At 48.0% G+C, this 12879-nt stretch overlaps 1 protein-coding gene across 1 annotated transcript in view; it reads right to left on the bottom strand.

Moving 5' to 3' along the window:
* LOC137380250 (tetratricopeptide repeat protein 21B-like) overlaps positions 1 to 12879 on the bottom strand; it is a 173307-nt gene that overhangs the window by 58234 nt on the left and 102194 nt on the right. Inside the window, exons 16-17 of the mRNA XM_068052110.1 lie at positions 11042 to 11280; positions 4369 to 4441 (exon numbers count right to left, since the gene is read on the bottom strand). Coding sequence (XP_067908211.1) covers positions 4369 to 4441; positions 11042 to 11280 — 312 coding nt within the window. The remainder of the gene's footprint in view (positions 1 to 4368; positions 4442 to 11041; positions 11281 to 12879) is intronic.

The raw sequence follows: 12879 nt of genomic DNA, 5'->3' as shown, positions 1-12879 counted from the left end.
TATCAACCTGCAAGTCTTTGGAATGTGTGAGGAAACCGGAGCACCCGGAGGAAACCCACGCAGGCACAGGGAGAACTTGCAAACTCCACACAGGCAGTACCCGGAATTGAACCCGGGTCGCTGGAGCTGCGAGGCTGCGGTGCTAACCACTGCGCCACTGTGCCGCGAGAGCTGGGCAATGCATACGATTTCAGACAGATGGGTCCTCGGAGGCACAAAGGGCAGTGGGATTCACTTCCATCGCTGGATTCCCACAGGTGCAGGGCATCATCAATTGCACCCATGTGGTCATCAAAGCACCAAGTGAGCAGCCAGTGAGATTCATCAACAGGAAGGGCTTCTACTCCTTAAACGTTCAGTTGTTCTACGACCACAACAAAAGGGGCCGTCTCAGAAGTCAAAGCAGTATCAGGATACATCTGATCCAGGTACGTTTCACCTGAGCACTACTCATCCAGCAGGACTGCATACTCTGTCACTCACTTAGCTCTGCCTGTGAGAACACATCCATTAAACACACAACTTTGATTAGTTCCATTCTTACTGTCAATGGGTGGTACACGTCTCTCCAGTGGTCCCAGTGTTCCCATTCAAAAACCATTGCTTCCCTTCACCACCTCTCCCTCCTCTCCAATTTTGCCATTAAGGAATGGAATCTCATATGTCTGGGATCATGACTCAACATCTCCAATATAATTAATAAATAACCATTTACACAATCACAAGCGTAAGTCACTTGAGAGAACCACTCAGTGCAATAACAGACACGGTGGCCTTCACTCTCGGGCACCTCTACGTTGTGTTCCCCTTGAGGCCTTGAATGAAGTGGAGGCAGCCTGCTCACGTCTGTCTTCTTTTGACTGAGGTACCCACGATGTTTGTCCTCTGCCAGTGGGGGCATCTCCAGAGGCTGAAGCACTGGTGTCAATGTAGGGGCAGCCTCTGTCACAGGGCCTTGCTGCATAGATGGTCTCTCAGTCAGAGGAGCCAAGGAGGGCGATGATGATGATGACACCCCATGAGGAATGGCACCCTCATCCTCATCAGTGACTGCCTCAGTCCTTTGATGATGTTCTGGTTAGTTAGAGGAGACCACCAGCTGGGGTGCAATTGGCATCCACTCTGTGCATCTTTGCACCATCAAGTGTCACTGACCAGACTTACATAATAATAAAAGCAAAATACTGCAGATGCTGGAAATCTGAAATAAAAACAAGAAATGTTGGAAATACTCAGCAGGTCAGACAGCATCTGTGGAGAGAGAAGCAGAGTTAACATTTCAGGTCAGTGACCCTTCATCAGAACAAGGCTACTTGCATTCTGTGCATGTCAGAGTGCTGGTCCTGCATCCACTCAGTGCTGCTGAATATGGCTCTCCATGAGATTGGCCACTTACCAATAGAGGAGCTCATGGGTTCAAAACCCTGAGCCATCGCGGTGCACATGGAATCCTCCATTCTCAGCCCATAACTCTGCATTACCTCAGGGAACTCCAACATGTGGTCAAAGTACAGCTGCCTTGGTTGAGTCGGTACATCTGCACCCAGCTGAGCAGGGCTCTGTCTGCCTTCCATCCTCCATGGGGGACTGCCCACAACTGCCTCTGCCTCTCTCATCTCCTCCTGCTCACTACTGACATGCTCTTCACCGAGTGCCACCGTCTCTAACTGCACACGAGGACCCACCGATGTGAGTGTGTCTGTGCTGGTGAAGGCTGTACTTGAATGATGTGACGGTGCTGGGTCTGTGGCTTCCATGTTGTTTGAGACCCCTGGTAATGATGCAGCAGCACTGGTATGCTCCCCTCCACAACTGGCCCCGTGGGAGACATAAGAAGAAGATCATGAGAACTTGCTTCTGACAGCAGATCCCTCTGCAGAGCTGAGGGTTCCCAATGCTGCTAAAGTTTGAGCATTCTGTTACACTGGGAGGAGTGCACTCCATCCCCTTCATCTACAGAATTCAATATCTGTTCACCCTCTCCTACAGGTATACCCAACTCTCCATCATCCACTTCATCACAAGGCGCCACCCTCGCAATGTCCAGTGCCGCCTCCTCCATTGCAGTCAGGACGGTGATCTGGGGCACATCTCCTCCTGTTCGTGCCCTCTCCCTTGCATTTCACACCCTCTTCTCCTGTAAGGACAAAAGGGAGACAGATAAGGAAATTCCCACCAATTCCAGCAACTGCATTTATCAGTGCTGCCAGCTCCTCAATAGCGCTAGGGCTCTGTGCCTCGTTGTCAGGTCAGTAATTACCCTGGGCACATATTTCCCCCATGTTCAGGAGCACCATGCGCCCTCAAGCTGCTCAGCTGTTGTGTCTGCTAATGGCTGCGGACCTGGAGGCCTGTCAACTGGGTGTCACGCTGCACTCAATTTGCCAGAACGAAGGAGGTCATTAAACCTCTTGCGGCACTGCACCCAGGTCCTCCTAACAACACTACGGCTGTTCACATGTTCTGCTACCTCCAGCCAGATCTGCTTGGTTTGGCTGGGTGGCCTTCTCCTGCCGCCCTTTATGCACAGCCTCCAGCATGACCTCAAGGCAGACATTGATAAAACCGTGGGGCAGCCCTACCATGGTTGCCTGGCCTCTGCCTTTCCTCCCTCTGCCTGCCATAACGTTGCAAGATAGCTGTCATAATATGGCTACCGTCATGCCTTTAAATTGGGCCCGTAGTTTCAGACTCCAGCCTCCTCCCCACACGCACCGCCGCTAATTGGCCACCAAACCCGCCTTCCAGCTAAGTAGGGCCAACTGACCTGTGACTGCTTCCACCTCAGAGCGGGGTCAGGACGTCAGGGTCTCAACCCCAAATGGAAATTCCTGCGGCCTATCTCTGAACACTTCTACCTTTAAGCACAGCTTTCTGCTGGGAGTGCAGGATCTCTGAACCTAATCAATACATTTTTATTTACAAAATGTACTCATCCTCAACCTTCTCTTCCATTTCAAATAAATGTTGATAGAATGACTGATATTCCTACACAATAACTTTAATAATCCTTTCCTTTTTTATATTTGATTACTGTTAACACATGGAATGGACAATAATGACCTTCTGAAATAGAAACAGAAAGAGCTGGAAATACTCAGCAGGTAAGGTAGCATCTGTGCAGTGAGAAACAGAGTTAACATTTCAGGTCAATGACTGTTGTCATCAGAACGACCTGCTGAAGTCATTTCTGAGCCTTTCAAGGAATTTCCTGATCTTATGTTGGAATTTCAGGGCTGGGAAACTTCTCAGAGTTGCGCCTGCTCCGTCTGTGTTACCTTGTGGAAGTGTGGTGAAAACTCCTTTCATGTACATAATTGGGTGGGCGTAGTGGTGGGTTGGTTATTTTAAACCGAACTCGCTTGAAGGAAATGTGACAGGATCAGATTGTTAGCAACCTGGCGGGGTAGATTAAAATGAACCCCAGTGCTTCCGCCAGTCTTCCGTCAAATTAAGGCCAGTGAGAAGGAGCAGCTCCGAGGAATTTCCCAGTCCAGAAAGGTCATAAAGGCAACAACACAACAAAATTGACTACAGGATATTGAAAATATGTGAACAAGATCCGGGTGCTCCGGTTTCCTCCCACATGCCAAAGACTTGCAGGTTGATAGGTTAATTGGCCATTATAAATTGCCCTTAGTATCGGTAGGTGGTAGGGAAATATAGGGACAGGTGGGGATGTGGTAGGGATATGGGATTAGTGTAGGATTAGTATAAGTGGGTGGTTGATGGTCGGCACAGACTCGGTGGGCCGAAGGGCCTGTTTCAGTGCTGTATCTCTAAAAAAAAAAAAAAAGAATTGGCAACCCTCACTGCTCATCAAATCTATGCGATTGCGGAAGATACCCAATTCATGAATCTGCGACATAAGATGATCAAAAATGTGTGCTAACTTTGCACAATACAATAAGAATGATGCATTTGAGGGAAAGCTAGAGTTACATTTAAGGGGAAGTGAGATGAGTACACGAACTGAGAAAGGAATAAAAGGATTTGCTCAAAGTATGGGTTGACGTAGTGTGGGTGGAGGCTCATGCTGAACATAAACACCAACCCAGATCCGTTGGGCCTACTGGGGTAGGGTTAAGGTTAGTTATTGTGCACTGGACACTAACAGCCTGCAATACTAGTTTTACACTTCACCCAACTTTACTTGCCACTAAAGTCAATATTGGGATCCACCTGATCCTGTGGGCTTCCCGCCCCATCAGCTAGGTTACGTTACTTCTTCGATGAGTGTCTGAAATGCAGAGTCTTCTGTTCCTCAGCACTAAAATGAGTATGAAGATTTTTAAATAAAGTGGAGGAAGTTCGGCATCTAACTGGATAGAATCTATAGGTACACATGTTACATTCCTTCTGACTTACCTGCTGGATAGTTATATATGCATCGCCAAGAAGAAGGCATATCTGTGGATTCGGGAACTGTTCATACAAGTCTCTGTGAAACAGAAGATATAACAACAGTGCTGCGGGAGTCATGATTTGAAGTAGTTGACATTCAAATGAAAAACGTTGCTATGTGTTGCAAAGATTTATCCAAATTAGTTGGCAGTACATCTCATGTCTGCCTGATTTATACTTTTTTTATTCAGTCATGGGATGTGTGCATCGCTGGCAAGGCCAGCACTTATTGTCCATCCCTAATTGTCCTTGAGAAGGCGGTGGTGAGCCGCCATCTTGAACTGCTGCAGTCCATCTGGTGTAGACACACCAACAGTGCTGTTCGGAAGGGAGTTCCAGGATTCTGACCCAGAGACAGTGAAGAAATGACGCTATACTTCCAAGTCAGGATGCTGTATGACTAGGAGGAGAACTCGCAGGTGGTGGTGCTCCCATGTGTCTGCTGCCCTTGTTGTTTTAGGTGGCAGAGGTCGGGAATTTGGAAGATGCTGTCGAAGGAGCCTTGGCAAGTTGCTGCAGTGCATCTTGTAGATGATACACACAGTGGCTAATGTGTGCCGGTGGTGGAGGGAGTGAATGTTTAAGGTGGTGGATGGGGTGCCGATCATGTGGGCTGCTTTGTTCTGAATGGTGTTGAGATTCTTGTGTGTTGTTGGAGCTGCACTCATTCAGACAAGTGAAGAGTATTTCATCACATTCCTGACTTGTACCTTGTACATGGTGGACAGGCTTTGGACAGTCAGAAGGTGAGTAACTCAATACAGAATTCCCAGCCTCTGACCTTCTCTTGTAGCCACAATATTCATATGACTAATATAGTTCAGTTTCTGGTCAATGGTGACCCCCCCAGGTTGTTGATGGTGGGGGTTTCAGCGATGGTAATGCCGACAAATGTCAAGCGGAGATGGTGAGATTCTCTCTTGTTGAAGATGGTCATTGTCTGGCACTTGTGTGGTGCGAATGTTGCTCTGAGGTAGCACTGATCTCAAAACTGCCACCTTAAGAATCCTTTCAGGCTTTGGCATGTCTCAAGAGTCTGATGCTGGACTGATGAAAAGGTGATGAGATTACGCAGTAATAAATACTGCCCTAAATTTTTCCCGTATGGTTTCCTGAACACCATCTGCAACAGTTGCAACATTGACTTGGCACGGTGGACACCCTGAAAAAACTCTGTCAATTTCTAAATTTTCTGGCAATAAGGAGCAACCGTTTCCATTGACCAGAGGGTCAGTGACCAGAGGAAACAGACTTAAGATAATTGACAAAATAACCATAAAACATTTTTTTTACAAAGCAAGTTGTTATGATTTGGGATGCACTACCTGAAAGGGCAGTGAAGCAGATTCAGTAGTAGCTTTCAAAAGGAAATTGGATGTATAATTGAAAAGGAAAGGTTTTCAGGGCAATGGGGAAAGAGTAGGCAGAGTTGGATTGATTGGACAGTCCTTTCAAAGAGCTGGCACAGGGACCGTAGGCTGAATGGGCTCCTTCCGAGGTGTATGATTCTATGATACTAGGTCAAGTGTGATTTTCTGCCTCAGTACACTGGTCTTTTTCATTAAAAGTCCCAGAAATCAATAAAGTGCTAGCGATCAAGGGCAATGTAAAATTTGGGCTTAGTTTCTGAGGACTAGTGAGGGAGGTGGGGAAATCAGCCAGACACCCCACTATTGATTGCTGTCCAGTGGTCCCTGCAACAAATACATGATGTTCGCCATATTTTAATAGGAGGCCAAAATCACTGTCAAAGCTTGTGGAGGTGCACTTTATCATTCCCAGCCTACTTATGACATGTGGGGCCAAATTTACATTAAACAGCTCATTAACAGGCTTATCAGGAGTAGGGAGCTATTCTTAAAGTCTAGGAACGGGGAAAACACCATGCAGGGAACATGACAGGATTGTGAAGACGTGAGCATTGTGGAGGGACATGAGGGCAATGGGAGGGCTGATTAAATTAAAGCAGAGGCAGCAAGTAAAGCTTAGCTGCCTCAGATGGTCTTAGAGTGGGCATGGTTAAAGCTGGAAGAGTCAAATGTTACATTGAAGAGTGCCAAGAAACCAGATAGGGAAGTGAGCCCACTGGAATCACAGTGGCAGCTAGGGTTGGCAGGGGAAGGCCTGGTGAGTGTCCAGCTGACAGACAGCAGGTGACAACAGGCTGCTCTGACATGGGGCAGAGCAGCCAGGATGAGATGCAGCATTTTTTTTTATTCGTTCCTGACATGTACCCTTTTGGGCAGCAGGAGGCCAGAGGAAAACAGCGGGGGAGCTGCAAGGGGAGGAAGGCACTACCCAAGACATCAGGTGCACAGCCTAAGTGTCAGCTATCTGCAAGTGACAACACCAGTGCCATTGGAGGCATGCCTTATCTAGGCAGATGGTCTCAGTCCTGTGTGCTCTGATCCACAATGACCTGATGCCTCTCAGCCCTCATGGCGGTACCCTACCTGCAACCATCAAGGTCGCAGGCACTGTGAACTTTTATGCAACCGGGTCGTTCCAGGGATCAGCTGTGACCCTATGTGGCATCTTGCAGTCAGCAGCTCATTAGGCCATCAGACAGGTCACAGATGTCATATTCAGGAGAGCAGGGACTACATCCACTTTGACACAGATGGGCCTGTGCTGGTACAGAGGACATTGGGGTTTGACACTGATGGATTCCTTCAGGTGCAGGGAATCATCGATTGTACCATGTGGCCATCAAGGCACCCAGCGACCAGCCTGTGAGATCCATCAACAGGAAGGGCTTCCAATCCCTCAACATCCAAATGGTCCGCAACCACAACAAGAGCTTCCTCCATGTGTCAGCTGCTTTGACTCCTTCATCCTCCGCCAGTCCAGATTGCCTCAGTCCTTCACTCCATCTCCCAAAATACATGGCTCGATCCAAGGGGAAAAGGGAAATCCCTTGAAGCAATGGCTACTGAACCCTCTACAGGAGCCCCAGACAGAGGCACCGAGGTGAAATAACCAATGCCAACTGCTCAGTAGGCCAACCATTGAGCAGGCTATCAGGTTTGTGAGGATGTGATTTTGGTACCTGGATGGTTGGGTGCCACCCTCCAATACTTTTTTTTTCTTCATTCTTTCTTGGGATCTGAGCATCGTTGGCCATCCCTAATTGCCCTTCTTGAACTGCTGCAGTCCATGTGGTGAAGCAGTTCCAAGTTTATGACCCAGCGATAATGAAGGAACAGTGATATCGTTCCAAGTCAGGATAATGTGTGACTTGGAGGGGAACTTGAAGGTGGTGCTGTTCCCATACATCTGCTGCCCTTGTCCTCATAGGTGGTAAAGGTCACAGGTTTGGAAGGTGCTGTTGAAGGAGGCTTGGCAAGTTGCTGCAGTGCATCTACGACATGATACACACTGTTGCCACTGTACGCCAGTGGTGGAAGGAGTGAATGTTGATGGTGGTGGGTGGGGTGCCAATCAAGCGGGCAAGTTTCTTGAGTGTTGTTGGAGCTGCACTCATCCAGGCTAGTGGAGAGTATTTCATCCTGCAAGGGTCTCGGTCATTGTGGTGGTCTGCTGCGCTCTCCATAAGATGGCCCTCCAGAGAGGTGTGGACCTTCAGGACAGTGGGGCCTTGGAAGGAGACAGCTCATTGGGGGAGGAGCAGGAGGTAAGCGAGGAGGAGGAAGAGGGGAGTGGGGGATTACACTGAACAGATTAGTGCCCCTGCTGCATGACAAGCTGGCCTCCTGCCACCCTCTCAGAAGAGGACCTCTCTCCTCTCCTTCACAGTCTGCAGCATTAGATCAAGGTGGGCATCCATGAAGCGAGGGTCTGCCCTGCCTCTAGTGTTGGCCTCCAGCTCCCCTGTGACATCTTGCTTCCCTCAGTGATGGCTGCTGTGGAAGTCTACATGAGCCCGCCCCACACTTGGTCTGACCCACTGCCATTTTCAAACTAAGAGACAGGAAACTCATCTCCATACCAATTAAGGCTTTCCCACTTGAAAACTGCAATCTGAACCAGCTTCCCAGAGGTGGCACGTTTCAGTCCAAACACCAGACCAGGCTCCTGTTTCCCACCTACACTTTGAAAATTCAGCATGCTTGGGAGGAACCAGGTGACTTTGGACCTATGATTCCTAAAGTTCTCCACCCCCACTGGGGGTCTTCTTCACGTCCCATTTCAGTCTGTCATACGTTAGTCAACAATCCCATTATCATTGTTTCTCGCATTGATATAAAATGGACTAGATGGACCTCGGTCTTTTTCTTGTCTAACAATTCCTATGTACTTTACTGTCTGTTTTACAAGTTAAAAGAGAAGAAAGCTGGATGATGTAAAGCAGCCTTACAGGTCTGAGACAGGCCAGATGGACCTCAATATAAAAGCAAAATACTGCAGATGCTGGAAATCGGAAATAAAAACAAGAAATGCTGGAAATACTCAGCAGATCTGACAGCATTTGTGGAGAGAGAAACAGAGTTAACGTTTCAGGTCAGTGACCCTTCATCAGAACTGGCAGAGGCTAGAAATGTAACAGGTTTTAAGCAAGTAAAACAGGGGTGGGGCAAAAGATAACAAAAGAGGTGTTGATCGGACAAGGTCACAGAGAATAACTGACCAGAAAGTCATGGAACAAAGGCAAATGGTATGTTAATGGTGTGGTGAAAGACAATGTGTTAGTACAGAGAGGGTGTTAATTGACAGAGAACTGAACAGCCTGGCCCCAAGCACAAACATTAAAAAAACAGGGGGTAGGCACAGTAGAAACAAACTAAACAAACTAAACTAAAATAAACACATGAAAAAGAAAAAATAAAAAACTAAAAATAAAAATAAAAAGGGGGGCCCGTCATGCTCTGAAATTATTGAACTCAGTGTTCTGTCCGACAGGCTGTAGTGTGCCTAATCGGTAAATGAGGTGAAGTTCCTCAAGCTTGTGTTGATGTTCACTGGAACACTGTAGCAATCCCAGGACAGAGATGTGGGCATGAGAGCATGGGGGAGTGTTGAAATGGCCAGCAACCGGAAGCTCGGGGTTATGCTTTCGGACTGAGCGGAGATGTTCCGCAAAGCAGTCACCCAGTCTGCGATTGGTCTCCCCAATGTAGAGGAGACCACATTGTGAGCAACGAATACAGTATACTAAATTGAAAGAAGTACAAGTAAATCGCTGCTTCACCTGAAAGGAGTATTTGGGGTCTTGGATAGTGAGGAGAGAGGAGGTAAATAGGCAGGTATTACATCTCCTGTGATTGCAGGGGAAGATGCTGTGGGAAGGGGACGAGGTGGTGGGGGTAATGGAGGAGTGGACCAGGGTGTCGCGGAGGGAATGATCCCTTCGGAATGCTGACAGGGGAGGGGAGGGGAAGGGAAGATGCGTTTGGTAGTGGCATCACGCTGGAGGTGGCGGAAATGGCGGAGGATGATCCTTTGGATGTGGAGGCTGGTGGGGTGGAAAGTGAGGACAAGGGGAACCCTGTCACGATACTGGGAGGGAGGGGAAGGGGTGAGGGTAGAGGTACGGGAAATGGACCAGACACGGTTGAGGGCCCTGTCAACCTCAGTGAGGGGGAATCCTCTGTTGAGGAAAAAGGAAGACATATCAGAAGCGCCGTCATGGAAGGTTGCATCATCAGAGCAGATGCGTCAGAGACAGAGAAACTGGGAGAATGGAATGGAGTCCTTACAGGTGGCAGGGCGTGAAGAAGTGTAGTCGAGGTAGCTGTGGGAGTCGGTGGGCTTATAAGGCACTTATCTTTTCCAAGGCCTGGAAAACCTGACCTTAATCTAGTCCCATATTCCTAAACGCCTAGCAATTAGAATAACATTCTGTATGTCATGCTATTACCACTGGAGAAAACCAAGGCTGCTTTAGATGAATCCCCCTTACTGAAAAATGGCTGGGTGAGGAAACTAGGAAAAGTGTATAATTTTGGGTTCTGACAAACTTTCCCTGCATGCGTAGTGTTTTTTGGGTGGGTTTGGGTTGAATAAAATGTAAAATTTGAAAACCAATCTCTGGGTTTAATGGAGGTGGGATAATGGGTGGGCAAGCAACCTGGACCTAGGAGGTGGTTTTATCACTTAAATATTATAATAAGACAACGTGCCTCATATTTAACCTGCCTTTCAGGTTTAACCTTGACTAGCCAGGTTTCCCAGGCCTTGGAAAACAAAGGTGAGGTCTGCTTAGTGGAAAAGCTAAGTGCCTTTACAGCACTGCTCATGGGCCAAGAGGAACTCCTCCCAACTCCTCCCCCCACCCACCCCCAAGCTTACCTTCTTACCTGCCATCTTCCCACTGTCCAAAGACCCCAACCCCATTGCCCTCCCAACCAACTGGATCAGAGACCCCCCCACCTCAGGTATCTACCTCCCCCACCCCTCCATCTTCTCCCACTCCGACTAATGCAGCAGCAAGCCCCCATACCTGCTCCTGCAGCTGCAGCCTAATCCAGAGCATTCCTGTCCAACAGGGAGCCAAGCCTGCCAATCAAGATGGCTTCCAGGTGGAGTTCCTGTTTAGGAAACTCCATAGCATGCATCCGACCAAACCTTTCCCTGGATTTATGTAACCCACCCCAGTCAATACTGGGGCCTCAGTATCATTTCAAATTTCCAGCATTTGCGTGTTTTCCTCCTATCCTTAAAACTGTCTTTTACGTACTTGTAGCATCTGATATAAAGCCTTTGGTCCTTTTGCTTGTGCAGGTAGATCTGTGCCAGTTTCTTTTGGGCTTCGATGTAATAAGGCTGCTCAGGGAGGATGCTCCTGAGCATGTTGAACGCTGTTTCTACATCGTCCTGGCTGATTGCCAAATCGACATTGGCAATGGTGATACGAGTTTCTTCCGGCGTCCCAGCAAATTCATGGATAGCATCTTGCATCACTTTGGTAGCTTCATGCTGGAAAAGAAAAATCAGTAAGCAATTTGTACAATTTACATTTGCAACAACTCACCAAACCTACCTTGGCAGTGCCTCTCAGCCCTGCGACCTCTACCACTGAGTAGGGACGAGAGTCGCAGTTGCCCCACCCGGGTCACACCCGTAAGAACAGGAGTACACCATTCAGCCCCTCAAGAGTGTTCTGCTATTCAATTTGATCATTGATGACCCGTAACTTAACTCCATCTATCCGCTTTTGTTTCATAATCCTGAATACCCTTGTCTAACAAAAATCTATCAATGCCAGTTTTGAAATTTTCAATTGAGCCCCAACCTCAACAGCTTATTTTGGTGAGTTTTCCAGATTTCCACTACCCTTTAAAAAGTGCTTCCTGACATTACCAGTGAATGGCCTAGCTCTAATTTAAAGGTTATGCCCGTTGTTCTGGGATCCTCCACCAGACGAAATAGGACCAGAGGCCTTCAGCAGGTAAGTGCTGGAGGTGAAAGGGAGGGAAAGGAGAGGAGGCACTTCAAAGCCCTTTCCCTCCATGGGTGGGGTGGGGGCGGCGGGGGGTTTAGTGGGTGGACATCAGGGCTGTTACCATCGCTTTGTAAGGAAAACCGCCCGCAGCCTTACCAATGACGGTCCTGGGCAGCATCAGTAACATAGGAGGGAAATCCGCCAGGGTTCCAGGTCTCTGTCCCCTCATCATCACCAACATGTGGTGGATGGATGTGACAGTTCCAGTGGGGAAAAGGGAAGAGAAATACAAATAGGGCAGTGAAGTTGAGGTAGGCATTACCATTTAAATTTTCCCTCATTCGAACATAGAATCTCACAGCACAGTTGGAGCCATTCAGCCATCTTACCTGTGCTGGCACTTTGAGGGAGTTATCCAATTTGTTCCACTCACCTGCTCTTTGCCCATAGCCCTGAAACTGTTTCCCCTTCTAGTACATATCCAATCCCATTTTGAAAATTACTATTGAATCTGTTTCCACCACCCACTCAGGCAATGCAATCCAGATCACAGCTGGCTGCCTGAAAAAAATTCTCCTCATCTTCCCATTCTCCGACAGGCTTCATTAGCCCAATGAATGCTATGGAAATGTAAATGATAGAACCTGTCTACACTGGGAAAAAATTAAAAAACTTGGTTGTTAAATTTTCTCTGAAAATGCTCTTGTGAAGCATCTTAGATGTTACTACTAAGTTAAAATGCAAGTTATTGACATTTTTTTATAAATGCCATGTGGGAACTCCAGGAAACTTCATGTGTCCTGGGCGACCACACGTGTAGGAAGTCCCTCCAGTTGCTTCAGCTCAAGCTCAGGATTTCTAAACTTGAGGGGCAGCTGGAGTCACTGCGGAGCATCAGGGAGCAGGAGAGTTTCCTGGATCGTACTTTCCAGGAGATGGTCACCCCACAGGCAGTAAGAGTTCAGGATGCTAGGTGGGTGGCCATCTGGAAGACTAGGAAGAGGAAGGAGCTTCGGGGTGTGTGCCACTCTCAAACAGGTACACAGAATTGGAGACTACTGTGTGTGACTATACCCTGAAGGAGTGAAGCCCGCAACACAGCACCCATCGGCAAGGGACTGTACAGGAGGGAG

This window comes from Heterodontus francisci, chromosome 2 (genome assembly GCF_036365525.1).
Source record: "Heterodontus francisci isolate sHetFra1 chromosome 2, sHetFra1.hap1, whole genome shotgun sequence".
NCBI lineage: Eukaryota > Metazoa > Chordata > Chondrichthyes > Heterodontiformes > Heterodontidae > Heterodontus > Heterodontus francisci.
The sequence above is the reverse complement of the archived record's forward strand: the minus strand, read 5'-3'. Positions and strand labels throughout refer to the sequence as shown.